This window comes from Dichomitus squalens (assembly GCF_000275845.1).
Source record: "Dichomitus squalens LYAD-421 SS1 unplaced genomic scaffold DICSQscaffold_3, whole genome shotgun sequence".
Classification (NCBI taxonomy): domain Eukaryota; kingdom Fungi; phylum Basidiomycota; class Agaricomycetes; order Polyporales; family Polyporaceae; genus Dichomitus; species Dichomitus squalens.
The window spans coordinates 303,928-331,807 of record NW_006766885.1 but is presented as its reverse complement, the minus strand read 5'-3'; the positions used below and the strand labels follow the sequence as shown (position 1 = coordinate 331,807).

General features: G+C 56.5%; 6 protein-coding genes across 6 annotated transcripts; 4 read left to right on the top strand and 2 right to left on the bottom strand.

Annotated features, from left to right (window-relative positions):
* Window positions 1-256: 256 nt before the first annotated feature.
* DICSQDRAFT_159356 (uncharacterized protein) lies at window positions 257-5,817 on the bottom strand. Its single transcript, XM_007361678.1, has 29 exons — window positions 5,774-5,817; window positions 5,588-5,718; window positions 5,441-5,518; window positions 5,035-5,384; window positions 4,810-4,870; window positions 4,714-4,750; window positions 4,560-4,653; window positions 4,468-4,495; window positions 3,905-4,415; window positions 3,755-3,856; window positions 3,679-3,694; window positions 3,467-3,622; window positions 3,158-3,411; window positions 2,988-3,098; window positions 2,915-2,929; window positions 2,737-2,859; window positions 2,650-2,688; window positions 2,507-2,593; window positions 2,091-2,455; window positions 1,997-2,036; window positions 1,726-1,944; window positions 1,649-1,674; window positions 1,106-1,600; window positions 1,042-1,050; window positions 937-984; window positions 822-885; window positions 729-770; window positions 603-663; window positions 257-541 (listed from the first exon to the last, which is right to left on the bottom strand). The coding sequence occupies exons 1-29, from the start codon at window positions 5,795-5,797 to the stop codon at window positions 447-449; spliced, it is 3,681 nt and encodes a 1,226-aa protein (XP_007361740.1). The 5' UTR covers window positions 5,798-5,817; the 3' UTR covers window positions 257-446.
* Window positions 5,818-6,002: 185 nt separating this feature from the next.
* Window positions 6,003-9,488, top strand: DICSQDRAFT_98642 (Metallo-dependent phosphatase). The gene is made up of 8 exons (XM_007361677.1): window positions 6,003-6,165; window positions 6,228-6,454; window positions 7,246-7,335; window positions 7,395-7,630; window positions 7,763-7,958; window positions 8,019-8,991; window positions 9,053-9,215; window positions 9,285-9,488. The coding sequence occupies exons 1-6, from the start codon at window positions 6,037-6,039 to the stop codon at window positions 8,686-8,688; spliced, it is 1,548 nt and encodes a 515-aa protein (XP_007361739.1). The 5' UTR covers window positions 6,003-6,036; the 3' UTR covers window positions 8,689-8,991; window positions 9,053-9,215; window positions 9,285-9,488.
* Window positions 9,489-12,171: 2,683 nt separating this feature from the next.
* On the top strand, window positions 12,172-14,133 carry DICSQDRAFT_124399 (UTP-glucose-1-phosphate uridylyltransferase; the record flags this gene model as incomplete). Its single annotated transcript, XM_007361676.1, has 9 exons — window positions 12,172-12,336; window positions 12,395-12,471; window positions 12,527-12,657; window positions 12,710-13,109; window positions 13,167-13,254; window positions 13,319-13,406; window positions 13,461-13,511; window positions 13,566-14,071; window positions 14,107-14,133. 9 exons carry the CDS (start codon window positions 12,172-12,174, stop codon window positions 14,131-14,133), a joined length of 1,533 nt encoding a protein of 510 aa, XP_007361738.1.
* Window positions 14,134-17,358: 3,225 nt separating this feature from the next.
* DICSQDRAFT_51098 (uncharacterized protein) lies at window positions 17,359-18,890 on the bottom strand (the record flags this gene model as incomplete). Its single annotated transcript, XM_007361675.1, has 2 exons — window positions 17,359-18,645; window positions 18,726-18,890. The coding sequence occupies 2 exons, from the start codon at window positions 18,888-18,890 to the stop codon at window positions 17,359-17,361; spliced, it is 1,452 nt and encodes a 483-aa protein (XP_007361737.1).
* A 410-nt stretch (window positions 18,891-19,300) lies between these two features.
* Window positions 19,301-22,986, top strand: DICSQDRAFT_98635 (uncharacterized protein; the record flags this gene model as incomplete). Its single annotated transcript, XM_007361674.1, has 8 exons — window positions 19,301-19,330; window positions 19,383-19,430; window positions 19,505-19,649; window positions 19,712-19,883; window positions 19,948-20,375; window positions 20,446-20,774; window positions 21,160-21,606; window positions 21,691-22,986. The coding sequence occupies 8 exons, from the start codon at window positions 19,301-19,303 to the stop codon at window positions 22,498-22,500; spliced, it is 2,409 nt and encodes an 802-aa protein (XP_007361736.1). The 3' UTR covers window positions 22,501-22,986.
* A 1,270-nt stretch (window positions 22,987-24,256) lies between these two features.
* Window positions 24,257-27,763, top strand: DICSQDRAFT_51177 (uncharacterized protein; the record flags this gene model as incomplete). Its single annotated transcript, XM_007361673.1, has 6 exons — window positions 24,257-25,030; window positions 25,085-25,601; window positions 25,658-25,736; window positions 25,788-26,861; window positions 26,922-27,370; window positions 27,429-27,763. The coding sequence occupies 6 exons, from the start codon at window positions 24,257-24,259 to the stop codon at window positions 27,761-27,763; spliced, it is 3,228 nt and encodes a 1,075-aa protein (XP_007361735.1).
* Window positions 27,764-27,880: the final 117 nt, after the last annotated feature.

Below are 27,880 nucleotides of genomic sequence, written 5' to 3'. Positions count from 1 at the left end.
AGTCTGTCTATCTTTATGACCGAAAATGTGGGCCTCGCTGCTTTGGTCACAGGATACCTCATAAACTGGCGGCGGGTACGACTCCAGGAACGGCGCCCTTGATTCTCGTACAAATGTCATCATACACAGCCTTTCCTCAGACGATCGTGTGAGTCAGCGGCCGTCTAACAATCACTTCCAGTCTCGAAAATGAGACTTATCTACTTGCTAACTCCATGACGATGCATGGAAAGGTTTCATGACCAGGTGAGGATTGCACCGTATGCGATATGTGATTGGTGTGGAATATATTAGTAATAACAGCTCGGTCTGTCGTATTAGATAGTAGTGTAAGACCTGATCCTGAGCAGCACATACGACATGGTTACTGTAGGCATTAGCACTGAACAATTAGAAGGCTATGCGAGGTAGTAAGATTAGGATATATGATACTGAATGCAGCTTCTTCAAGCACGCCAAGAGTCAAGGGTAGTCTGGGAGTTGCCTCCTGGAGCTTCCTCAGCCCCAACTTGTCTCTGAAGGCCGAAGAGATGCACAAGCTCTGTCGGAAAAGAGGATTAGTCGACAAGAGGCTGAGCATATTGATTTACGAATGTACCGACCTTGTAGGCGGGCTTCCTTCTTCTGCCTCTTGGTGTCAGCGTTCTTGATGCCGGCAAAGGCCTATAGGACGTCCGTAAACACTGTGCCCTTGTGCTTACAAACGATTGAACGATTGTGAAGCATACCTCCGAGATAAGCTTCTTCTTTTTCTCTTGGATCTCCATGACCTATAATCGCGTCAGCGTGATCCTCGGGGATGGGCATGGACCAAAGTGTACCTTGGACTCAACAGTATTCTCGGCAATGAGCTGGTAGACGTTGACTGGCTTCTTTTGACCGATTCTATAAACCTTCTCAGGGAATGCGATGGCCTTTCATTTCAAGTCGACCTACCGGTTGCAACGGTCGATAGCCTGGGACTCGATGCCTTCCTGCCACCAACTGTGATGACACAACTCAGTTCGACGGGACGATATAACCTACTTCTGGAGCACTCACGGATCCATCCTAGTATTGGTTACATCAGCGGCCAAAGTCAACGTTTAGTCTCAAGCACACTCACAAGTAGACATTGTTCGCAACGGTCAGGTTCAACCCCAGTGCACCCGCCTTCAAAGAGATGAGCATGACACGAGGATTCACGCCATCGGATTCCGGGTTGCTCGGCGTAGGCTCGCTAGCAGTGCCACAAGACTTTTTACCCTTCGCCTCGCCTTTTCCCTCGCCTTTGCCCTTGTTCGACTTGGTGCGACGAGAAGCGAGGTGGTCTTCATCATCACTGATGAAGTCGTCATCATTGTCCTGCTCGTCGTCATCGAGCTCATAGTCGCCATCGGCACCATCGTCAATGGGACCTTCAACGAGGACAGAGTGAGAGGAGCGGACCCTACGAGACCGCTGGGTTGACGCAGGCGCCTGACTGTCGGTAGGCGGGGGCACCGACGCCTGGCTGAAGGAACGTCCACCGCTGGCGGCTTTGATAGGAACGGAGAAACGAGCGATAGTCTCCTGACGGCGCTTAGCAGACATCTTGCCGTCGAAACGGACATACGGAATCCTAAGGGGCAATCAGGACACGGTAGCAAATGACCAGCAACGTACGTACCCTTCCTTGTCCAAGGTCTCCGCAATCTACAACGTCTCCTCAGCTGAAATGCTCATGTGAATGCAGGACGTACTGACCTTATCCAAAAATGATGTGAATTGAGAGAATACGAGGGACTTGTCGTTGTCGGGAGTGAGTCTGAGCAAAGTCACAAGTTGGTCGATCTTGGCTGATGAACCCGTCCGGAGCTCATTGTTGTCCTCTTCCATATCGTCGTCGAACCTCACGGGAGCTTGGGTGAGGTCCGTCGGCGGAGGAGGTTCCACAAGTTGTGTCAATTCAAGTGCGCGCCGATCCTGGCCACTCAATGTCAGACTCCTACTTGAAGGCCGATGACAAAACACAAACCATCGGACACTTGGGATCTCGAGAGATAACTTCCGTGATACTATGCGTATTGGTTAGAGAATGAGCGCACATACTCAGTCCTCCTGTCGCTCACCAGGGTAAACAAAACATATGTCCACAGAACGTGATCCGCGGCTCGCTGAGGATGCTGAAACAGATGGGGCATTCGTCGCAGTCTTCTATTGCCTGCGCAAGAATGCCTTGAAGGCGAGTCTTCTCCTGGGCAGTAATCTGGACAGGAGCAGACCCATCCTCTTCTTCCTCCGCAGCTTCGTTTCCGGATCGGAGTTGCTCGAGATAGTTAGGCGGCACAAGACCAGGGTGAAGCGCGAGTTGGCGCATACGAGTCAACAAGCTGAGCACATTAGACTGCACAGCAGCGGAATGGATAGATCCGTGCCGGTGGAGCAAACTCCCAACCCGCTCCTTAGACAATTGTTCGACGGCGTCATACATCTCCTACGTGCCACTCAGCGATGTGAACGTGTACTGGTAGAGCCAGCGCCTTACTCTGGCCTGCGGTGTCAGCGTCACCGGAATCATGGTGATCTCTACAGGCGGCAACGGTACGAGAGGCTTCCCGTCCTTGTCTTGCATCTGAGGAAACACAGATCAGGTTGGCGTCTGTCCATAAACAAGGCAAAGCCACTCACCTCCTTCGTTCGCCGAATACAAATGTGGCTCATCAAAGCCTGCGAAACCGTGAGCTTCTGATCAACTCCAAGAGCTGTTGATCATACCCGCAATAGCTCAGCACCAGCAGGGTCGCCGTCCTTAAGTGGACGAAGGACCATGCGCTTGAAAAAGTCCTCGTTGTCCAAAGGACTACAAATTCTCAAGAACGTGAGGATGGACCCCAAATCCTGGATGGCCGGGTAAGCATGCTATGGTAGAGTAGGACTACAGCACCCGTTCTACCTTCGGGGAATTGATCTGTTCACATTGAAAAAATGAGTGATCATACTAGACACGAGATAGTCCTACTACTTACGATCGGGGTACCAGTAAGCACCCAGCGGCGCTGAGCGGTCAGCGCACATACCGCCTTCGCCATCTTCGTCTTGGAATTGCGAATATTATGGCCCTCATCCAGGATGATCCGCTACACGCACACAGTCGTCACTGGCTCGCAGGGGCACGTTGCTTGGCAAGTCCGCTTACCTTCCACTGCATGTCAAACAAGCCCTTGTCCGTCTTCTGCCTCTTCGCAGCAGGCCCACCAGCCTTACCGACAAGGCTGAGCTCGTGGTCTTGCACGACCGTCTGATATGTCGTGATCACGACGTCATACTTCTTGAGCTCGGTGGGAGACATATCACGGGTCTTGCCGTAGTACACGCAGGACGTGAGTGCGCCAGGCTGGACATGGTCCTCGATCTGTTTCTCCCAATTCGACATAACCGAAAGCGGCACGACTAGCGGTGGCTTTGTCAAGATAGGTCTTGTAACAGACTGTGTCGCATGACCTACCGATGAGCGTCGATCTCGAATGGTCCTTCGGGATATCCGACTTGGTGGCGAGCACAAGCGCGAGCATGGTCAAAGTCTTACCCAGGCCCATGCTGTCCGCACAGAGTGCTCCACGCCCGAGAACGGGCACTGCCTCCTGAGGAGTCTTGGTCGCAACTACGAATGCGTGATTAGCCATAAGTGCGCATACACATGGCAGCACTTCGACTTACTGTTGTAATAGTACCTCTAGGGCATCCAACAATTGTGTGAGCGTTGAACATGAGCTGACAACGAAAGTCATATCACCTTCTGTCCCTGCTTCAGCTGCCAGAACTGAACCGGTTTGTCATCTTCGCTCTTGGGTATCTGAGGATATTCGTGCTCAATGCACCACTGCAGCGCTTGGCTCTATCTCGCGAGTCAGCGCTGTCACTCTGGGACGACCTTCCGACTGACCTGATGCCTCAACAAGTCAACCTTCAGCAGTCCGCTCGCAATCCCGGGAGGGTTCGGATGGACGGGCAACCCGAGCACGTCGTCCACAGAGCATAGTGTGTCAAGCAACGAAGCACGACGGCCCTCGTCATCCACTTTCTCCAGATTATTCAAGATCTGTCGGAGCTCCTGCGCCCTTGCGAAGGCCTCCTGCTGCTTGCGTATAGCTTCTTGCTGCGCCTCCTGCTGCTTGCGAATAGCTTCTTGCCGTGCCTCCTGTTGCTTCCGCAAGGCCTCCTGCTGAGCAGCCGACATCTTCTGTGCGCGCTGCTGCTGGTTGGGATTAGGTGCAGCTCGCTGGGGGACAGAAACGGGAGCGTGGATAGGGGCGCCGCGCTGCGTAGGTGCACCTGGTACGGGTCGGATGCCGTTGGGGCCTGGTTTCGGGAAACCGCGGCCACCCGGGGTGGCCCAAACGAGTTTGGGCTCTAGAATATTGCGCCTCTCGGTAGGACCGTAGATCTTCAAAGTCCTAAAATCTGGAGATCAGACTGCGAAGATAAGGGTGGCTATGTTCGACCCACATGTCAAGAGAATAGGTGAAGCCCTGCACTAGTAATGTCGCACAAGTCAAATAAGAACTTCGTCAAAGTATAAGTAAATGTCGGGCGCGTACAATTGCCTTCATGCATCACGCCCTCTACGGTGACGGAACCACTGTCCAAGAGGGGTGCGAGCTTCGCTGCGATGTTTCGTGGAATATGGCCGACCTATCATATTGGATGTCTTAGCGCATGTGCAACCTATCCGAAGTCTTAGTAATGGCAGACCTGTGTGCCGCCGATGTTCTTGACTTGGATTGCATTCCTATATCAAGTATGCGTTATGTCTGCGTAAGACCTACAGGAAAGTGCTCAACTACTCACCTGTCATATCTATTGTGAGGCTCCCGAACAAGTAACACCTCTTCTCCTGGGCCGACCAGCCCTATATTTCAAGTGTTAGCCAATGACAATCTGACATCAGCAAAAGCGCCATGTCGTTGCAGACGCGAGCTTGGTTTAACAACGGCTCGCGTATGTGACGCAATGGCAAGCTCACTAGCAACAATTTGGCGTTTCTGCTGATGCTGGTCGCGGTGGAAGCCATACCTTTGTAGTACTGGACCCCGACTATACTTGTCCTCAGCATCACATATAGCTCGTCCCTGTTCTCTTCCTCAGGTTCGTCCTCTATCTCTTCAGCCAGCCGCGAAAGCTGCGACAGGGGTGGCCCAGAAATACTGCGTAGAGGTTGCGAGGACGATGGCTGTGAGTAGCTCGGCTGCGAGGAACTTGGCGGGGTGTTCTGCGAAGCAGATGAGGATTCATATTGCAATTTCCGTTTCTTCTGACTAGGACCGGGCGTGGAGAGAGCGGGGCCCTTAGCGCTGGCGGGAATGTCCGCGGAGTCGATGCGTCCAAGGCCCACTGCGAGTCGAATCTTGCTCTGGTCTGCAGGGCTGCGGCAGCGTCAAAGACCGTCATTCAGTAATACAGGATCGACTTCAGTACGTACGAGAGGTTGCTGAAGCCAGGAACAGTCTCAAGCTTTGCTGCGGCTAGCTTCGTGAGAATGTCGGGCGTAACGCATCCCCTGATGGACGTGGGGAAGGCAAAAAGTCAATCAGCCAGGAGCGAAGCGCGTGTAGCAAGAGAACCATACCAATGCCGCCATTCGACAGTCTCCCCGTACTTGCCTGCGCTGACCTGCCCGTACCTTAGGGACCCAAGCTCAATGGGAGACCCTTTGCATGGCGCCGGGCCATGGCAAGTCGCGCGACTGCTTTTGCTATACTATACGGAACGCGTTCAGCAACGCGCTCACACATGACATCGACGTGATCCGTACCTCAAAGACGTGAATCTTGGACATCCGCGATGGTCTGAGTAGCGGAGGTGATGGGGGATGGGAAAGCGGGGTTGCCGCATTTGGCCACCGACGCGACGCGTCTTCTCGTTTTCCCACGCCAAACGCGATGGGTGCCGTTCTGGGCCCTGGCCTGGCAGCACGCGCCGACACTGATCTTCTCCTACTCTGCTATGCTGTAATTTGCGCTCTGCCCCTCGTTGACTTCAATCTTACGTCTATTTACTGCCCGACTGTGGCCTCAGATGGTACTCCCAAGACTGGTCAACTTCGCACGCTTGGTATGGCTCCTGCTCGTTGCATGGTACGAGCTTGGGGTTTTCTACTCCCACGCGTCAAGTTGCCCATGGCCAGATGAAACCCTCCGAATCTCGGTACGTCGTCTAGGAAACCATCTTGAGTTAGGGCTCATTTAAGCAGTCTCGGTTTCGCGTAGACTACGTCGATCACTTCGCCTACCCATGTACTCATAGTGGCAGACCCACAGATCCTCGACCGTCGTTCATATCCAGACCGCCCACCGTGGCTCGTGCGACTGAGCCAGCTTATAGTAGATCTGAACCTGCGCAAGAGTTGGCGTGGTGTCCTGCGGCAGAACCCACATGCTGTAGTATTCCTCGGCGACATGATGGACAACGGGCGGTTTGCCATGTCGGACGACGAGTGAGTCTTTCGTTGCCGTTAAGACATATCTTGCGTCCCTTGCTGGCAACGCCGCCGGCCTCACGTTCCCCCGAGCCTCATTTCGTATGAGGAGACGGCAGGGGAGCCCCCGAGACGGTGTCAAACCATCCGTCATGACATAAAAGTGAAGTGGAAGTCGTGATCATTTCAGCTGTTCCTGCAATGTTCTTCGGATCAGTATCAATGGGGCGGACCACAATTGGTGTAGGGATTAGCACGGGCTGCCCATGCGCATTCTGACCTGACACGCACCCAGACTTGTGCGCGTATCCAAGTCAGACGGATACTTATTAGAGGTCGAGTAACCTGTGTATGAGGGGACCATGTCGCAGCGTGCTATTAGCTTATCCTGGCGATACCGTCTAGGGATCTCTGCGGAGACTGAGAATCCACACGACGAGCAGCCTCTCAAACACAGCAGCGCCAGTGCAACTGCCAGATGCCCGCTCTGTCTCCATCAACCACGCCCTAGGGCAGGTACAGTGTTGATGTCCAAATTGCCCCGATTTGTGAAGCCCTTCGACCACAGTGGGAGGAAGTTTCACCTCTCCCCCGGTCCATGGGTTTGCCCCGTCGGGTACGGGTTTCGATCCAGTCGACCAAGCTCTCACGTGGGCATACATACCCCACCTGTGTCCAACCCTAGTTCAATATCGCAGCGACGTCCGATTGTCTGCTCTGCAGTTCCTGTTGGCGTTTGTTGGCTTGTGAGCTTTGGAGGCTTGGATTCCGTTCCGCTTCATGCTCGTGCTTGGCTAACGTCCATTCAGATACGAAAAGTACTTCCGAAGATTCAAGAGCATATTCGCCGCAGACGAGAATCTCCCTGTCTACTACCTCCCAGGAAACCATGATATCGGGTAACTCCGTCTGGCGCTGCATCTGCAATCCCCCCACTCATACTAGTCTTTCCATTCAGACTTGGTGCATCATCGCCGAGATACCAATTCTCCGACCATGCTCTCGAGCGATATGTCACACATTTCGGCGCACTCAACCAACGCATCATCCTCGCAAACCACACGGTTTACATGATAGACGCCCCCGGCCTAGTAGACGAGGAACTTGCGCGCGTATCTGCCGGAATGTCCTACTCTCAATGGGCGGAGGCCAGGCCCGACCGCACAGTCGCATACCTACAATCTGCAGCTCAAAGTACGTATGACGCATCCTGCGCCTTGCCTTTCACGTGCAGAGATTTGCCGAGACTTCGCCCCCGGGCGCACAAGATGTTATCACTTCTCGGTCTTCGAGCGCTGACGATATCTGTCCGTCGTATTCTCCCAGGCGTGAGCGCGGATCCCGACCAACCGACTTTGCTCTTTACCCATGTCCCGCTCTTCCGGCCCGAACACGCAGACTGTGGGCCTCTCCGCGAGCGCGGCACCATCCGCCAAGGAAGGGGCCTCGGGTACCAGAATCTGCTCACGGAGCAAGCGTCACGGCTCGCACTGCAAAGCCTCCGGCCCGCCATCATCTTCAGGTAATGTACAAGTTCGGACCCTGATCGTCCATGCAATGCAGATCCTGATAGGAAGTACAGCGGGGATGACCACGACTACTGCGAACATGTACACACCGTCCCCGTAACCGACACGAAGCGTCCGTCGCCTCCCCTCTCCGTCCCAGAGATCACCGTCAAGTCCTTCTCGATGGCCATGGGTGTCCGTCATCCCGGCTATCAGCTTCTCTCCCTCGTCCCTCCTTCTACAGTGGGAACCAGTCCATCCTTCGCGCACCAGCCTTGCCTCCTCCCGGACCAGCTCGGCATCTACCTCAACGCATACCTCCCCCTTCTCTCGCTGACGCTGATCGTCCTCTTCGCCGCAAACGTTCGCCGTGTGCTATTACGCCACCGCTCGGGCCGGTCCGGCGATTCCCTGTCGATACCCCTCGCTTCCTCAACCGAAGAGGACGACGTGAACTACGACCTTCCTCCCCCAAGCGCCTGGCGCTCAAAAGACTTCCCGCGCGCCGCTTGGTCGCGATCATGCACGTTCGTCCTCGGGGGCCAAGTGCGCCGCGTCACCCTTTCTCTCCCAGGCCTAGTCAGGCTCGTGGTGAGGTTCCTGTGGAGCAGCGGTGGCGGGGGAAGAGACAGCGACAGCGCGCGGAGGAGGGACGGCATTGTGAAGGGGTTCACGAGAGACTTCTTGGAAGCTGCATGGGCGCCTGTTGCACTGTTCGTCGCGATTGCGTGGTGGGTTTGGTGAGCGTATAGAGTACGTGGCGACGTTTCGGATGTCGGGGTTGCGTTTGGGGCGTGCTCTTCGTGTGTGCACTAGTATTGTAGCCTTGTGTTGCAACGTAATCTATACTGCGTATTCGGTCCTCTGGGTCTCTCTGTCTCGATTGCGCTTGAGCGTAGAAGCATTTTCCTGCGCCTGGATGGCTCGATTCCAGAGGTCTAGGTCAAGGTCCCGCGCCTCTTCCACGACGATGGCGCGAAGGACCAGTCGCGGGTTCACATCCACAGGAGGGGCATGAACGTGCACTTCCGGTATCGAAAGTGGTTTCTGTTCTCCGCATTAAGATTGAGTGAGTCGCCACAGCAGTGGATGATTCCACACGGCCTACATTGGTCAATTCGAGGTAGCCCAACACCATCACGGTGGATCTGCCTTCGCGCAGCCAGAGAGAGGCCTTCGATGTGCTCAGGCAGAGCGAAATGTCCACGAAGAGCGCGTCCTCGCCGTCGTGTATCATAATGATCGAAGACGTGCTGTCGTCGTGCAATAAGCTATATGCGAGGAGGTCAGAAAACCGGCTCGCATAAAGTATATCCCCCGTCGGTAGGATGAACACTCGCCGTCCTGCGACTCTCAGCTTCCTCGAGGCGAGGAGGGAAGAGATGGTCGACAGTCGCGTTGGTGTGCCATGTTCGATTTGTTGATTCGGCATTGGTCAGACCCGTCCCGGGAAAAAACCTCCGAATGAAAAAACCAGACCGGCTGAAGCAGATATCAAGCACTGGTGCCACAGAGTGTCAAGTGTCAGCCTGGGCTGTGGGCGGTTGTGGTACCAGCTTGAGTTCCTCCTTCAGGGCGCTTAGGAAACGAACCGTCATCGAGAACGCCGGGACGCCGTGCAGATGGTTCAATGGGCTGGTGTACATATGTAGTTGATTGTGCACTTACTTACGCTGCACAACGCTCTTCAAAAACATCCTCAAGTGAGAAAGGGTGGCCCTCAATGCAGCGTCCACGCATCTCGATGGAGTCGAGGGCAACGTTCTGGGCCGAAGTAGTCAACTTGAAGTGGTGGATACCATGTACACATGAGCATATGTCTCTAGCCAAACTCTTGGGAGGTAGATTAGGGAAGTCAATAGCAAGAACAATTCCGTTGGATTCAAGGACCAATAAGAGTACTGCACGCTCGGCAAGCAGCCTAGAGATACAATTGTACTCCATGCATATTCCTTACGGGTCAGCTAGCAAGTAAGTCGTCACACCAGCGAGCAACTGTGCAATAGGTGTTATATCTACATGCTCTACACCCCCATAGGACCGGTGATTTGCGGTAACCGCGCAGCTGACGGAATTTGAAGGATCGAATTGAAGGGCTACGAATATTCCCATCCACGCAGCTCTCCACATGTGCTCCGCGCACACGAAGCACAACGGCTTCTGTCCTATCACCGTCGAACGAGCTCGCTGATATTCGATGACGCGCGAACAGGAACGTCAGTCGGATGACAGCGTCAGCGCATAGTTGTGTCCATCCATTGAGATGAAACGGTCCAGAGTCCAGACGCCAGTCAATGAATAAGATGCCTCCGGGGACAACAGTCATCCACACGAAGTACGTCAATCCCTGCGCGTCATCCATAGGGCAGGTGTGCCGGCCACGTCGAGAGTTGACACAGAAGACGGTCATTGCCCCTTAGCTTGAGGTCTCACCCACCACCGTCTTCGTCGGAGGCAGTAGGAGGTCGGCCTGATGCGTCTGCATGTCGTACCTGTTCGGTGGCAGAATCATTCATCTAGACGCAGGAATAGACGACAAGCAGACCCATACGAGCACCAGTGCGCCCGATAGTCACGTCAGGATATGATGCAGGCTCACAGGGCTCGAGCTAGGGAGCCTGAACAGATACCAGAACCAGCAACTTCCTCTCAGCAGGAACCCAAGAAGGCGTAGTCCAGGAGGCCAGGCTGCCAGTATGGAACGCTCGAAGATGGCGTGAACAAGATTGCAAGAAGGTGCGATACGCAGCATGCATCCATCAGGGACGCACGGGACCGGTGATAGACCGACAGCCACCGAGCAGCCAGGTCCACAGTGCGTCGCTCAACGAGACATGGCGTCCCGCGCAAACGGCGGATAGACGTCCAGCCTGACGTGAGGGACAGGAACCAGGAGAGGAAGATGGAAGAGTACGGTTCTCCTCTAGGTAGCGAACTACACCGGCCTGGCAAGAACTGGCATAACGGAGGGAGCGCAGCCGCTGGGAAGGCAGATCGGGAGCCAATCCTGGGCGACAAGAGAGCACGAAGCACGGGGAGTTGAGCGGCCGCGGCAAGCGGCTCGGTCACACACCTCGCACAACGTGCACGGCTTTGCCAATGCACGCGTGCAACGCGCGTCCACCGGAATAGCGACGAGTGGAGTGAGAAGCACGCGCGACGCGGCGGATGGCCCTTGGCGATGGGTGAAACCTGATTGATGTCGCCGACGCGATGGCGAGGCGGCTTTTGCTTCGGGCACTGGAGGCAGACCTCGCAGGATGGAAGTGGAGGAGATGGGGCGGCGCAGGACGCTGCGAGCGAGGGGGGGGGGAAACAGGGACGAGAGACATCGGTAGATAAGGGGAGGGAAGCCCGAAAGAGCGGCATCACCGCTGAGGAACGCAAAGAGGCCGGAGATGCATCAGCGGTCTAGAGTTCGGATCTCTTGCGTCGATGTTGTTAGAGAGGGACCCGATATATTCGACCGCCACGGAAACTGGCGTGGGCGAACAGGGCTGAGGACGATGAGTACATAAGGTGGGCGGCCATACAGGCCGGCTCGCTTGGTTCCTACGCTGCTTTATCTCTGCTGCTGCTCGTCGGAAGGATCTCGGAGGCCATAGACGAGATCGCGGAGTGCATATTCCTTGTTGCGCATCGAATCAAAGACGGACGCGGAAAGGGCTGAGCGCGGTGTAACGACGGCGAGAGGATGTACGCACGTTGGTCGGGCGTCGGAGAGGAGCGAGGACGGGTGGTGTGGCCGCTGGCGGAGGCAGAGAGCAGCTCGTCGGCGATTGGCCGGCTGTCGCTGGGGGGCCAGGGCGTGCAGCCCGGCGGGAGGCCGGGCGGGGGGGCGAGCGCAGTGACGACGGGGACGACAGCGTCGGCGATGGGGCCGGGACAGCAGCGACGATCGATCTGCGAGCCTATCCGGGAAGAGAGCTCGCCGAGCAGAGACGGATCTCCGAGCAGGGACTGGGACTCGCGAAGCGTCCCTTCCAGCCCAATCATCCACTCCAAATCGATATTCGCTCTCTCGCCCGTTTCGGACATCACCCTCGACGTATATAAACGTCATCACCGTCCACGAGCTCCCCCAGTCCGCTCCTTCTCCGCCCCCCACCTCCCGCTCCTCATCTCGACGAACACAACAAAACCCATCCACATCAACAAGCCGTACGTATCCACCACTCTTTTTTTATGCTTGATCCCGCCCTCATCCCCCGCATCCCATCCAGACCAATGGCCTCCGACTCTCTTATGCCCAGGAGCGAATCCTTCAATGCCCGCGTCCGCGGCGCATCCCACATCGACTTCAAGACATCCACCACCGGCGTCGCCGCGAAGGCCATGCGCAATGAGCTCAGCGCCCTCGTTAACACTGTCAAGGATCCTGAGACGCGCAAGGTACGCGTTTATCCCCTCTCATCTACACCTCCGATGCTTAGATCCCTTTCGATGCAAGGCCTTCGACACCGAGATGCAGTCGTTCTTCTACCTCTTCACGCGTTACCTTTCGGAACGCGCTCGCCGCCAGGAATTGTGCGCGTCTATCCCAACCCCAACGGATTCATCTACTAATCATTTGCATCTACAGGGACTGGGATCGTATCAAGTCGCCTTCGGAGGACAAGATTGTCCCCTACGCCAAGCTTCCTTCTGGGCCTGCAAACAACCTGAACAAGCTCGCTGTGTTGAAAGTCAATGGTGGTCTCGGAACCTCCATGGGTACGTTCCCATCCTCTCCAAACGCGATCCCCCCTTCATCATGCTCGTCCAGGTATGACTGGCGCGAAGTCTGCGCTTGAGGTCAAGGACGATATGACCTTCCTCGACCTTACCGTGCGCCAGATTGAGCACCTCAACACCACGCACCGCGTCGACGTTCCCCTTATCCTCATGACGTCATTCAACACCCACGAGGATACTCTCCGCATTATCAAGAAGTACGCGAACCAGCAGCTGCGCATCACGACCTTCAACCAGTCGCGCTACCCGCGTATCTTCAAGGAGACTCTTCTTCCCTGCCCGCGCACCGCGGAGGACGACAAGAAGCACTGGTACCCTCCGGGGCACGGTGACTTGTACAACGCGCTCCTCCACTCCGGTGTCCTTGATCAACTTCTCGCCGAGGGAAAGGAGTACCTGTTCGTCTCAAATTCGGATAACCTTGGTGCTGTGTGAGTGGCTATGCACTACTCTCATCCGGTCGCGTTCTGAGAATGCGATGTCTCCAGTGTCGACGACAAGATCCTGCAGCACATGATCGACTCTCAAGCAGAGTTCATCATGGAGGTGACAGATAAGACGAAAGCTGACATCAAGGTACGATGACTTCCACTCCTGCGTCTTGAGTAAGTACGCTAACTGTTCAACTGTTATTCGACAGGGTGGTACTCTCATCGACTACGAGGGGTCTATCCGTCTGCTGGAGGTCGCTCAGGTGCCGAATGAGCATGTGGAAGATTTCAAGTCCGGTGAGAGATAATCGCCTTTTGGAACGATTATCTGTGTACTGAGAGCCCTCCTAGTTCGTAAGTTCAAGATCTTTAACACGAACAACCTGTGGATCAACCTTCGCGGTAAGTACACTGATTCGGCGTTGCTGGGCGTCTACTGATCACACGCGTTCTTAGCACTCAAGCGGATTATGGAGACCGAGGGCATGGAGCTGGACATCATTGTCAACCCGAAGACGACTGACGATGGCCAGGCTGTCATCCAACTCGAGACCGCGGCCGGTGACGCCATCAAGCACTTCAACAACGCGCACGGTGTCAACGTTCCCCGTAGCCGATTCTTGCCAGTGAAGAGCTGCTCGGACCTGCTGCTCATCAAGAGCGACATCTACTCGCTCGAGCACGGCCAGCTCGTCATCAACCCTCAGCGCATGTTCGAGACGACGCCTGTCATCAAGCTCGGCGACCACTTCAAGAAGATCGCACAGTTCCAGAAGCGCTTCAAGAAGATCCCCACCATCATCGAGTTGGACCACTTGACCGTCACTGGCGACGTGTACTTTGGCCGCAATGTCACCCTGCGCGGAACGGTCATCGTCGTCGCGAACGAGGGCCAGAGCATCTACATCCCTGATGGCTGCGTGCTCGAGAATAGGCTGCTCTCGGGTAACCTCAACCTGATCGTGAGTGTTGTCCTACATCCGAATTCATCGAGCAGTTTCTCATCCTATTTCAGGAGCTATAATTGCTGCACGCTCTGCATGTCGAGTCTGCTTGACTGTCCTACCTTGCTTCATAATCGATGGACGCTCTCCTACAACAATGCATTGCTCTTCTGGTTCTCTGCGCCCGTCGTGTCGTCCACCAAAGCACTTCATATCACTTTGCAACACATCACTTTCGACGACATGTGCCCATGCGCATGCGTCATCTCTTTGCTGCCACGCCGTACCCCTTCCTCTACGACAGACACCTATACCTCTTCCGCCGTTACGACGATTTGGGTTCATTCGCTCGTTCATTTAGTACTTCAAATAGATGCGCCGGGGAGGAGCTAACGGACTATGACCACGGTTGATGAGTTCGGATCCCAAAACAACTGATTTGTACGTGTAGGTAGTAATTCACGCAAGGCCTTCCGGAAGCGAAGTTTCGCAGTTCGGGCAGGACCGTGAGGTTTCAACTTGGATCTATTTCGATCTCCGAGAATCAATATTGCACACACTGCCTGCAATCATACCTCGGGTAAGCCTCACAGAGCAAGAGCCAGAGCTGATGATAATTAGTACTGGACTTGTATCTCGATGATGTGTGCCATCAATTGTGAGAAGTCTAATATATCGCATGTACTTAAGAATTGCTAGGTAAACGCCTTGCGTATGTATAGCCGAAGCTCGATTGCAGCGTATCTGAAGGACGCGACTTCGCAGAGCGCAATCGAGAAACCTAGTCTGGAGGAGGACGGCGGGACTTACTTGTCAAGGTACACTTTACTCGCGGAGACAATATCAGGTCGTCGCCGTTCGGGTCACTTTAGCAATGACTTGCGAGTCTCGTCCGTGTCTAGGCCTAAAAAATGGGGCGATTCAGGTTAAGAGGTATTTGGGAGCCATTGTGATCCCTGCCTATCAGACGGTCATATCGCAAGGTGAACGCCCACATCGCCACGGTGTTTGCATCACAAAACACGACTGACCTGCTGCAGAAGCGGGCGTGAGCAAGACTGAATCTCTCCTGGGTCGGCGGGTCGCGATCTCTTGATAGGAATCATGAAACACCAGCGGAATGCAGCGGGTCCGAGTGTGAACATTGGGTACGAGGACGTGCACGGTGCCCACTTGGACGGGTAGAACCACCTCTGCACTGATGATCATTGGAGCATAGAACGACAACGACTTCCTCATTTTTCCATCGATTCGATAAGGTTGGGATGAACATACCTTATGTAACCTTTGGTCCCGCTTGCATGGTAATCATATTCGTAGTTGGCACGCTTTGAAGCGATAAGACTTGGTTCAGGGATCAGCGAGAGACGATCGTCATTCACCTGGCTTGTCATCCTGAGTCCTTAAAGAGTGGATGAAAACGGATGGGAGCTGCAGGGAAGGACTCTGTTGGAAAAGAGAGGTCAACAATTCTGCTGCGTTTCGGAGAGTCATCACGTGTGAATGACCCCGCATCCATTCACCTGGACCTCTCATATACCACACCCCCACATCCCACTCAGGAGAGACTCGCAGTGGAAAGGACAAATCAGCACGAGGCTAAGCTACCGGTCAATGCTGGCACCGTGACGGCCTTGAACATGCAACGAATTTCAGAACACAGGGCTGTCATCTGTGAAAACAACGACCGCCTCCGACCTGCATCAGCTGTTTTGGGACAAGACACAATTGCGATATTCACTCACCGTGACGCTCATTGCGTGCCGCTCTACGCAATCTGAGTATCGCTTATTTAGGTCAGGAAGATTGCCCTATATGACCTTTTATAAACGCATGACTCAGGGAATGGTCGTCGTGCTATCCCGATCGGAAGGATGCAGTCAGTATGTTGCCAGTCGGCGAGAACGCCACAAACGCACGTTCGAAGAATCAAACACTCTGGCGTTATCTCAACAGACCACATGAGCTTCGCGTCGATGGCCGGTGCGGCGTCGGGGGGTCAACCCCAACAGGCGACGATGAGGCCACTGTGGAGGTTGTACCGCGTGGTCACCGGCGAATCTACAGGATGCATGTCAGCCAAATGCCGAACATTCTAATGAAACTATATATGCGCCCCATGCACACGTCGCTATTCGTTTTGAAGCACGTATGAAGTAAGGCAACTGAGCACCTTGAATGGGCGAATGTCATCGAAGACAACTGGGACAGCGGAGGTACTCGCGAACTTTGACCGCAGCCGCATGGGTGCCCCCGTCGATTTTGGCCACGAGGAGCTGACCCCAGAGGGCAGAACGGATGCGATAGCGGCCAGACGTCGCGCGAAGCCGGTCTAGAGGTGCTCCAGAACTCTGTAAGGTAAACCGACGCGTTCCATATCCCGAACAACGCACAAAATGTCATCTTCGCTGTAATTCGTGGGGTCCGCCATAAGCGCGTTGAAGCATCATCCGCTTCCGAATCCGAAGAAGGGCGGGCCCATACGATGCGGGAAGGCATCGTCTTCTCTGTTCTGCTATGATATCAGGGAAGACTGAGGCTAGCAAGGGCTCAGAACCGGTCTGTGATCTGCTGACCACGCGGAGGTCGGTGCGAGGCGTTGAATAAAGAAGCACGTCGTGTGTCGAGGAAAGTCCGAACTGCCGGGCAGCGTGTCGAGCGACATCACGTCGGCGGCTTTCAAGTCTCGAACTGCTACACTAGTGGTCGTGATGTCGAGCGGTAAAGGAACGCTGTCGTACCATGGGGCTCGTCGCTCGAAGGGTGGCTTGTGAACCTGACGTCAAATTCTCGGAGCGCGTACCGACATTCGGCAATCTCAGTCTGCGTGCGCACCCCATGAGCGTAACTGGGCAAGCGGCGTAGTCAGCTATCCCGCAGTGCAAAACGACCCAAAGACTACGCCTCGCTTTATCAAGGACATTGAGAGACAGCGTTGAACATGCGTTGCTAGAGTTGCGGTCAATGTCGCCATGGTGAGCGAGTAGCGGATGCTAACAATGCTCCTCTTGAACCATCTGACTAGCACTCTGATAAGGACTTGTGCTTATTGCGTTGGGCATATCCTCGTTGGCATATTCCGATGATTGTTGACAGCAAAGCGTGAAGCCAAATTACAGTAGCGGATGATAATAAGCAAAGCTGACGATCGCGCGGTGGTTCCCAAGAGTAACTATTTCACAATTGTCCATCTTCAGTCATGTCCATGAGGTCAAAATCCAGCCGAGATCTCGGTAGGCACAATTCTAACTCACCAAGTACAACTCTCACCATGGCATCCCCTCTCCGCGATAAGACGTACGCGATCACCTGCCCTGTTTTGCGCGTATGACCCGATCATATGACTCCGCGATCGGGTTGCGATATGCTAGTACAGTGAGATGTGCGCTGAGGTATGGTGGCGGTAATAGCGGGTGAATCGTCTCGAGTGCGGCGTTCTGCTCCTGCGGCGGGAAGTGAGTGGTGATTGTGATGGGGGTACGTGGCGGAGACGGCGTCGATCGAAGCGTGAAACTCGTGAGTGCCACGATAGAAGAGCTAGAAGACATGGTAGAGAGCGTCCGCTGTCGATCGTGATTAGATCGGCTCGAACGCTTCTCGGTGAGGGAGGATTGCACGGGCATGGTTGCACTAGATGCAACTGAAGATGTCGAGGTGCGTCGGAGCTGCTTGTGAGCGGGGGACGAAGAGGAGGGAGAGGATAGGTTTGTAGATGCACTCGCTGTTCGGATGCTGATAGGGGAGCCGGCGCGGAGACTAGTAGGAGAAGAGGATGCTGTTGACATCTGCCCAGAAGCAGCGTCCGGTATTACTGTGGCTAGAGGGGCCAAAGGCGCAGGTTTTGACGCGAGCGCGCCTTGCCCATAAGAATGCCCGCGGATGAGTGGATGTGGTCTTAGCGCGTGCGTCGAGGTAATGGAGTGAGTGGAGGGAGGGCGGGTCATGGACTGGCGTTTGTTAGAGCTCTCGATGTCTGGAGAACGACGTGGGGGCGAATGTGTCTCTGACCGGGCTTTGCCCACAGGAGGGGTGGCACTTGAGATCTGGATATCCAACTGCGGCCGCTGCTGATCCTTCGGGGTATGCGATAGTAGCTGCCTCTGTGGCGGTCTCGATGAGATATCAGCCTGCGGCATCTGCTGCTGGGAAGGGGCGAAATCGCGCGCATTCGGTGCAAGAGAGAGAAGAGACGGCCGCGCGGTATCAACACGAGGCAAAGAAGGAGGAGCGGCCTTCGGAGTAGCGACATCGTGACCGGCCGTGGCGTTCGCCTGAGTCTGCTGGACTGGCTGAGGCGCGGGCTGAGCGGCAGCGCGGTGCTTGCTGGATTGCTCGATCGGCGTAGTCTCCACGTCCGACTCGTTGTTGGGGGTCGCGGCGCCGCTTTCACTCGACACCCATTCGTCATCATCTTCACCCTCGTCCGGGCTTGAGATGGAAAAGTCTGCCTTCTGTCGTGTCCCGTTCTGCTTCGTGACTCCGTTGGGGGTGGGCGCCCGACGTAACGCCGCGGGCTGGAGGTTCTCTCTTGAATGTACGCGGATCCCACTGTTTGAACGCAGAAATTGGGCACTCGCGACGCGTGCGGCGGACTATGTGTACCACATGGAATGCATACATATGAATTAAACGACCGTTTGAAGTGAATCATCGCGCGATAACCTGGACGCACCTCGTGATGGAAGTGGGAGGACTTCTTCGCTTTATCAGGCACTTTCTGAGGTGGCGGGTCCTTCTGGGTAATCTGTAAATTGAGACCGGGCTTGGAAGAGCCTCCAGAAGACGTCCGCGAGTGCGTGCGGACGAGGCCGCTGGGTCTATGGGCTTTCGTGGGCATTGCTGGTGGTGGTTGTGGAGGGAGAGACACCGTATTACGCTACGAGTGCGGCGCCTCGATCGGACCTACCGGAACTCCAATCTTCGCACCGACAGCTCCGAGTGTGATACCATATGCGCCCCTTTGCGCCTCGCTTTCTGCAAAGGTCAATCAGCCTTGTGTCGAAAATGACTCCCAGATGCTATCACTGTGACAGCACACTGAGTCCCAAGGAGAGCTCACCAGAGGTGAGAGCGGCTAGCCCAGACAGCCGCATTCTGGCTCCGCCAGCTCCGGCTCCCGAAGAGCAGCAGTCCAAAAGAAGGCGTCGCACGTGGCCCGAAACAAGAATTTCCGGAGCGCCCATCACACCCTCTGCTTCACCACTCTTTTCTTTACCTCGAGATCGCTGAGGCATTCGGTTGGTCAAGATGGAACGAGTACAATTCCAGCAGGAGCAGGTTTGTGGTGCTTGGACCCATGGATTGCATGGAATGCTAACGATGGTGTCAGATGCTCACTGAGCTGAAGGACCTCGTCCAGAAGGGTCTGTTCTCACAAGTGTGTCCTCTCCGTTCATGTACTCGTTCGCACTAGAACTATGTCGTAATTGACCGCTAGTGCCATGCGCGTAGAAAGAGGTGAAGCACATCATGCAAAAGCGGACCGCGTTCGAAACTGCACTTGTGCGACGCATACCGAAGAAAAGCGACTTCCTCCGTTACGCAACTTACGAAATGAGCCTAGAGGCGCTACGGAGAAAGCGTGCGGAACGTCTAAGTACGTGTCCTCGTGTGGTTTCGCGCCCGTCATCGTTCCAACGCTCTGGTGGGATCGCGCAGAAATAGCGAAGGGACCTCCGTCGGTGTCCGACTATGCCCTCGTCCGACGACAATTCCAGATTTTCGAACGCGCCCTCAAGAAGTTCAAGGGGGATGTCGGCCTTTGGATCCAGTACATCCTAGTCGCGAAGAAGGAAGGGGCGCGTGCATTAGTCGGGCGAATCACCGCACGGTGAGTTTCAGAGCGTCGGTGCTCCCCACGCTCCCCCACCCTCGATGTTCTAAATTGCATTCAGGGCCCTCCAACTGCACCCTAACGTACCTGCGCTGTATGTGCTCGCAGCCTCCCATGAACTCGAGCATCTTTCACCCACGGCTGCTCGTGCGTTGCTGCAGCGTGGCCTGCGTCTGAACTCCGACAGCGTCGAGATGTGGAGAGAGTATGTGCGGATGGAACTGGGGTTCGTGGAAAGCTTGAGAAGAAGGTGGAGCGTGTTGGGAATCGATATGCAGCGTAAAGGCGAGGACGCCGGTTCGGGAAAAGGCAAGGGCAAAGAGAGGGAAAGCGGGACGGACGATATCTGGAGTGGGATCGGAGACGAGGAAGGAGAGGCCGATGGCATGGACGTGGATGCTGAACAAGACTTGCCGGAAGACGAGGTCGCACGGAGACACATTATGGAGGGTGCCATCGTCAAGTCCGTGATCTCAAGTGCGGTGAAAGGTGCGGTCATTGTTCCGTGAAGCTCTGGGTTAACACTTCTGTGCTGTGAGGAATACTGATTCTCCCATAGCGATACCGAGGATCGACTTGTTCGCTTCACTTCATGAACTCATCTCCACCTACCCTTCCCCGCCCACGCTCCGCGAATCTCTCCTCGACCACCTACATGACCACCTTCGTGAGACTCTTCCCTCGCTCCCAGCCGCAATCAAGCTTTCCGCGACGCGGAATCTCACGCCCGACATGGTGGGAGAGCCTCTCGTGGACGCACTGAAGAGTGCGAACGAGCAGTTAATAGCTGCCGTGAGAACTGCCGCCAACTCAAGCGATCCAGGTGTCGCAAAAGTGTATTCCGAGTTTGTTGAAGAATGGTGCGGGCAGGAGGTTGACGATAGCCTGGTGAGTTCCTACCTATCTGCCCTTCCACGGGTGACGCGCCAGCACCCGCTCCGGAGACTTCTCCCTATCTCGCGTACTTCGCTCTTCACCCTGCAACCTGACATCCGCCCCTCCTTTCTGATGGGTTTGGTTCACTCGTGGATCTTTCACAAGCCAAGGAACAACCTCTATCGAAGCGCGAGATGGCTGAGAGGCTTCGCCTAGTCGCCTTTGTCTCTGCGACATCCGTACTTGCGCACTTCTTCCTCGCCTTCGATCACGTACAGCGTTATGAGCTCGATCGTGATGACCCCTTCCAATGCGCCGCTGATCACTTCCATTTCATTTCGTCTATCTGTCCCACATGGATTGTCCTTCTTCATGCTCACATGTCACTCGTACACAGAAAGCCTACCTGATCACGTCCGTCCACCTCCTGATACAGCAGCTTCCCGCCCCTGTCCCACCCGACTTGCTCGCGGCACACATACGGCTACTGTCGTCACATCAGGCGTCCCTCGGATCCGCGCTGCTTCCGCCTAAGGCGAACACGCCCGACAAGATACTCCGCGTGGCGCGCAAACATACCAGCAAGGCGCCCACACGGTCTATCGTGTGGCTTGCGCGACTTGCGGCTGAAAAGCAGTTTGCCGAGCCAAAGGACGTGGAACAAGCATGGACGGAGGCGCGAAAGCGCGTCGAAGTTGATGGGATCCAAGATGTCTGGCTCTGGGGACTCGACCCGGAAAATCGGGCCACGCTCCGCTCGACAGCAGCAACAGACGAGACCTCGCCATCTACGCAACATGACGACAGCGAAGCTGATGCGAATGCGGAATTGCAGCTGCTGGAGGTGCGTGTGTACGGCGAATTACATAAGCGAGCCGATGTACTCACCGCTTGACGACTGGTGCGGTCCTCTATACCGTCTGCACAGCTTTTGCTGCACGAGAGCCAGCTTATCCAGGATCCCGCCGCGGCGAGCGCGCTCCACGAGGTGCTCCTGATACGGTACGCAGCGGCCTCGCACCGCGCGCTGGCGCTCCTCTATTGGCCCAAGATCACGCACGACGACCGTCACGGGAGCACGTCAGCGATCGCGGCACCGCCAGCCGCACGATCGCCCTCGCGGGGCGGCAAAGCTGAGAAGGCGAGCGAGCTCGCGCAACGCGGGAGCGCACGTGCGCAGCCGGCGTGGCGCACACAAGACCCGGACGTCTCCAACTCGCGAGAAGCTTACGGCTCGCAGTCGAGCTCCACGTCAGCAGCAGGCAGCACTTGCCGTCCACCCGTCGACGCGCGCCTTGCACGCGTGCGCCGCATCGGCACCGCTTACGTGCCCTCCGCGCGGGTGTGGTCCGAAGTGTTCAGCCAGGAGTCGGGTGGGGTCAGCCACGCCGTGACGAGTGGGGCTGATATTACTGCTGATGGCGGGCAGGTCTATTCTGGGCACGTCGACGATGACGCTCGCGTGCTGCGCTCGGTATACGAGTACTGGCGTCAGCGAGACGGGGTGGGGGCAACTATCGCGTGGGCCGCGTGGTTGCTGCGGACAGGGGACGGGAAGGAGGCGGTAGCCGTCATCTCTAGGGCGCGGAGCGTGCTCGGGGAAACCGATGGCGAGACGGTCGAGAGGAGGTGGAAGGCGGTTCTCGATGGGCAGGATTCCCGCGAGGGGGGCGCGGGAGAGGAACACGGAGAGGATGGCCGTGCGGATGCGGGTCCGATAGATTCAAGAGGCACGTAGTGTGAAGGCATCCTCAGTTAGGATAGTCCGGAGCGCGTGCGCGATGGAGGATTTAGCACGCGTTTAGCTTGCTTGACTTGTTCTGGCGTTGTCGTTTATAAATGACGTGGCGTTTTCTGAGTATTTAGGTTGGTTACGAAGGCACTGCGAGAATCAAAGTGGGATATGTCATAAAGGCAGTACGGCACGCTGCCGCGGATTCTAGTTACTGGGAGCGCTCTATCTGGAAGCAATCGAAGCCGGGAAGCGGCATGTCGCAATTCTAAGTAGTGCGGCAACGGTGTTAGTCTCCGAGCATGTGCTCCAGGAATGGGGATGCCGGCGGCGAGCGAGAGACGTTCGAATCTGGCGTTTCTCCGCGCATTTGAGGACATGCGCGAATCCGACCGTCAGAGACGGGTCTATCAGTTCCGGCCCTTTCACCGGACTCGGGGACAGTTCAGTTCCTGGAAATGTACAGATCGCTCACAAGGGTCTGGATCAGTAGGAACGTAGGGGCCGGGGCGGTGCCTGGCGATTGACCGCAAGCATATGGCTTGGAACGGGCGCACGCACAGGCTGGGTCTTGGATGTCAGATCAAGAGCGCGTACAGCGTGTCGGAACGAGCAAGGGACGAGGGCGAGCACTTGTGCCGGTGAGTTTATGTAACGGGAAGGGCGTGCACCTGCACAGCTCGCGAGTGAAGAGCCGGGTGAGAGGGATTGCAGGCTACATAGTCCGGTGGAACGGAGACTGCAGCGAACGGTCGTGTGGATGAGGTGAGAGAGGAGAGGGAGCGTGATCAGGATGCACGAGGACCGCCGTGCGCAGCTCTCTCACAGGAAGCAGGGAGGACGTCAGTGCGAAGCGCGTGCACGGAGGCAAGATGAGCCCAGTGCGGCCGCGCTGTTGGCAGTCGGGGGGCGCGAGCGAGGACGTCGACGGGCCCGTGACGGTCGCGCGCGTCGGGCGGCGGGTGCGGGTGCGGGCGGGGAAGCAGCGGGAAAAGGAAACGAGGGTGGAGGACGGGTGGAGATAGGGGAGGCACATGGGCTTGGGAGCACGCGGACGGGAATAGAGATGGTGGGTGGGTGGATGGATAGATGTGATTGATGGTATTGAAACGGCGTGCACCGCACTGCGAATAAGCCGTGGCATGAATCAGGGATAACAATGGGTGAAATAGGGAATCGTAGAAGAAGACACGCGTGGCTCCGTGGAAGGCGAAGACCATGTGCTGCGCCAGGTCCTCCCCATAGACTAGCCCTAATCTCTGCCCGTCCGCCCTTCTCTCTTCTCCCTCCCTCCCTTCTCCTCCTCTCGGCCGTCCCCTCTCGCCCTCTCCGTGGTTGTGTCGCAGCGGTGAGTCCTCCCATCCCCTCCCGCAGCCCCCGCTGACGACATTCCACCCGCCCCCCGTGCCCGCTTATATCGCCACGCCATATTTCAACCTCCGCTCGCTAGCTTTGCTTCCTGCTGCCATCTCCCACAAGTCTGCCTGCCCATCGCTTCCTCCCAGCCAGGCTTGCCCCTCGCTCGCAGACGTCCTGGGGCGTCCGAGCCTCCCTCGTGTCTGACAGGAGCTCATCGGAGAGCGACCGCCCCCGTCGACTGGTCAGGTCTCGTTCATCATCACCTATCTGCATGCATATCGAGCCAGTTCTCGTCCGTCTGTAGCCTCACCTCCCCCCCGGACATCTCGCCCGACTCTCCTCCCTCGAGAAGAACAGAGCGCAGAACCGTCTCTTCCCGGCTTACGACCTTGCTTGTCCTCTAATGTTGCAGTACCCAGTCCAGCTCCCCCCACTCTCCCTGTCCTCCTCAAAGCGTCCTCCAGCCGGTAGAGACAGAGACCACGACGATCGGCGCAATGGCCACCTCAGACTCGCAAAGCTCGCCCCTCACGACCCCCGCATCGTCGTCGCCCATCGTCCCCCTACCCTCCCCGTGACCCCAATCTCCATCCCCTCTGCTCTATCTCCCGCCTCCTCGGCCTCGGCCTCCACCTACCCTTCCCCATTGCCCTCGCCCGTCTCCCATCCGGCAAAGCTCATCCATCGCTCTTCTTTTACTTCTTCGCCTCGGCAGCTCCCTAGTCCCGTCGCTCGCTCTCCCCATCCCCTCCGCTCGAACCTCCCGTCATTTGACGGCCGCTCTATCTCAAGCGGTCACTCCTCGGTCTCTTCGAGTACCGTTGACGTCCTATCTCAGGGCGATCTGGTTGGAGAGGGTCTATCATTGCAGGGCGAGACCATCACACGGGTCCCGATCAGCTCATCTGACCCGCGGGTCGACCACGATGAACCGGCGAAGGAGTTTGAGGTCGTAAGGAAGCTCGGTACAGGCAGTTACGCTGTCGTGTATCTTGTGCGCGAAGTACTCTCGCGTCCTCAGTCTTCTGATGACGGCCATGTCGCTGCATTCGGGCGCATGGACCTAGATGATGGATCGTACGGCAACTATTCAACGGAGTACGGTCGGGAATATGCTATCAAAGTGCTGTCCAAGGCGAACCTCGACGAGGATGCGCTTACGGCCCAGCTATTCGAGGTATGTGCCGATTGTATGCGGCGTAGTACGACAGTTGACTGATGCGCTTTCCAGGCTACCATACATCAGTCCCTCCCGGCACACCCCAACATCGTCACTCTTCACCGCACTCTCGAGACCCCTTCCTTCTTGCTTCTCTTACTCGAGTTTGTCCCCGGTGAAGACCTGTTTTACTTTCTCGAACAAGCTCGCGACCATTACGAAATCGACCCATCGACAACCGACACATCGACCTCGCCAAATTCGGACTCAAGCTGCCTCTCCCAAACGCCGCCAACCCCAAGCCTTCTTTCTTCCCTCGCCCCTTCGCAGCTCCTTTCGCGCACGCGCCTCCGCCTTATCGCATCTATGTTCTCACAGATGTGTGACGCGGTCGCCACATGTCACGAACACTCTGTGTTCCATCGGGACATCAAACCCGAGAACTTCATTGTTACCGACGGGTGGATCAAGCATCCTGACGGACGGTCAGAGCGCAAGGTTGTCGTCAAGCTCACTGACTTCGGCCTGTCCACCACCGATATCGAATCGGCAGACATGGATTGTGGTAGCGCGCCATACATGAGTTTCGGTATGCTTTTCATGCGCAGTACTCTTCAGGAGCAAATGAACTGACATTGAGCCTAGAATGTCGTAATAACATACATCCTACTTATTCACCGCGAGCTGCCGATGTCTGGTCACTTGGTATCGTGCTTATCAATATGTAAGTTGCGCATATATGCGCCATGCGAGCGTGACCCTGATTCTTTTCCAGGTTGTACCATTATAACCCTTGGACGGACACCACGCAAGGCGTGTGCTCGTCTTTCGAGCTCTACTGCCAGCAACCCGTCAATTTCTTCATGCAGCGTTTCTCCGGCATGACCCTTCCCGTTGCTCAGTTCCTGGCCAATAATGTCTTCTGTCTCCTCGACGACCACAAGGACGATTCCAAGCGGATTTCCGCCCGTGCCTTTGGTAACTGGATCAAGGACCTGCCCAACCTCTTGGGCGGGCCTTCGATCCGTGGACATACTCGCAACATCTCCATCGCCTCTGTGCAGGGCCACCGCCTTTCTTCCATTCCTCACTCCCGCCGTCCATCCGTTCGGAACTCTATCGTCGCTGGCGAGGGTATGTCCCGTCGTACCTCTCGCAACCTCTCACGTGCTCCATCTTTGGGTCCTGCGTTCGAGCACAAGCATGAGAGTCCTATCACGCTCCCGCCTGTCCCCGACGGCGAGACTGAGCAAGAGAACGCTATGGACTTCCTTCATGACCATCACGACCAGCACGACCACGACGCCGAAGCGGAGGTGGAGGGCGAGTCAGGCTCCCGCTCGACCTCCACTCACAAGCGACGCAAGCGCGGCGCTCGCAAGGGCAAGGGCACGACAGCGACGTCCCCGACGAGTCCGTCGTCGGCGCACGACGTTACCCTCGAGACGCTCGCACAAGCCTCGCAAGCGCTTGCTCGCGAGATTTCCCGCACTTCGCGACACTCGGCCACCACCCCAGTGTCCGCCACTTCGGACGTTCGTCCAGTTCCGTATCCTATTTCTCCTGGTATGGCATTGCCGCCAATCGCTCTTCTTAATGCTTCCGTCCCTCCTTCTCTTACGTCTCTCGGTTCTTCTACGCCATCGATCTCCAAGAAGTCGTCGAAGTGGAAGCTGTCCTTCGGCAAGAACAGTGCCAACGCCGCTGCTGGTGCGAAATCGTTCGCGGCCGAAGATGGCCCCAGTACTCCCGAGGTACCGGGTGCAGGTGGTAAGCAGATGTCCGCGACCGCAAGCAACGTCACGAATCTGCTCATGAGCCTGAATGCCCCTCCCGTACCTTCTGCCGCGTCGCCGCATACTCCCGCTCCCCATCCTGCCGAGCGAGACCGCGAGCGCGACTTCGGCAGCTTTGGCGAGTACGACGATACGGGTTCGTGGAACCGCGGTCGCCGTCCCAAGAACGGGCCGTATGCTGCCAGCCCGAACGCGAGCAGCACATGGGGTCCCTCCTCCGGCTCTCCGTTCCGGTCGTCGCAGGCTCGCGGAAGCCCGGAACGACGCTATGGCGGCCCTATCGGCAACACCGGGGACAAGAGATCCGAGCGCGGGATCTCGCCGTCGAGCACCCGGAGCGGGCGGCCGTTGGCGTCGAGCGCGAGTTCGATGGCGTCGAGCAACTGGCGCAGCTCGATGTCGAGCGCGGGCACGTCGACCTCGGCGTTCACGCGCTACAGCAACAACAGCACGCGCTCGGTATCGACGGCGGCGACGAGCGTGTCGTCGCAGAGCTGGCGCAGCCAAGGCAGCAAGGTATCCCAGGACCCTGCCCACGCGCAGATGCCTGCGAACGTCAAGTGTAAGTTGCCGTTCTTTCGTTTCTCATCTGGTGATTTTCTCACTGATGAATCGTGCAGTTGTCACTGGTACTCCATGGGAGCTGTACCAGCTGCCTCGCCAGATGTACCCGAATCCCGACGACGCAAAGTTTGGCGGCCCGCCTCAGCGCAAGCGCCGGGCGAACAAGCCGAAGGACCTCACGTTGGACACGATCACGGAGCGTCCGCCGCATCCCAAGTCTCCGCTTGGCCTCGGCCAACGCCAGGATGCGGCGACGAGCACCACCGACCTTGGTGGCGACGGTGGCAACCGAGACCGAGAGGGCGGGGACTCGCATGATGGGACGCCGCGGAAGGTGCAGAAGGGACAGATCAACGCTCTCGCGAAGATGCTGTCTGCCCTTCGCCGGTGAGCGTGCTGCCTGACACCGCTTCCGGAGCTCACGCAAAGAGCGCTGTCGGTCTCGTCCCTCCCGTCTCGGTACGTCGTCGCTCCCGGTCGACGTTCGCGGGTACCTGGCGCTGCTCGT

Bases quoted from the DNA above. Each gene is read 5' to 3' on its own strand.
- DICSQDRAFT_159356 (XM_007361678.1), bottom strand. From the start codon at position 5,797: ATGTCCAAGATTCACGTCTTTGAG. The intron at 4,654-4,713 runs GTCTGCCATTAC...CCAATATGATAG, and splicing joins AGAACATCGGCGGCACACAG to GTCGGCCATATTCCACGAAA. The intron at 1,601-1,648 runs GTACGTACGTTG...ATTGCCCCTTAG, and splicing joins GAGACCTTGGACAAGGAAGG to GATTCCGTATGTCCGTTTCG.
- DICSQDRAFT_98642 (XM_007361677.1), top strand. From the start codon at position 6,037: ATGGTACTCCCAAGACTGGTCAACTTCGCACGCTTGGTATGGCTCCTG. The intron at 6,166-6,227 runs GTACGTCGTCTA...GGTTTCGCGTAG, and splicing joins ATGAAACCCTCCGAATCTCG to ACTACGTCGATCACTTCGCC. The intron at 7,631-7,762 runs GTACGTATGACG...GTATTCTCCCAG, and splicing joins CCTACAATCTGCAGCTCAAA to GCGTGAGCGCGGATCCCGAC.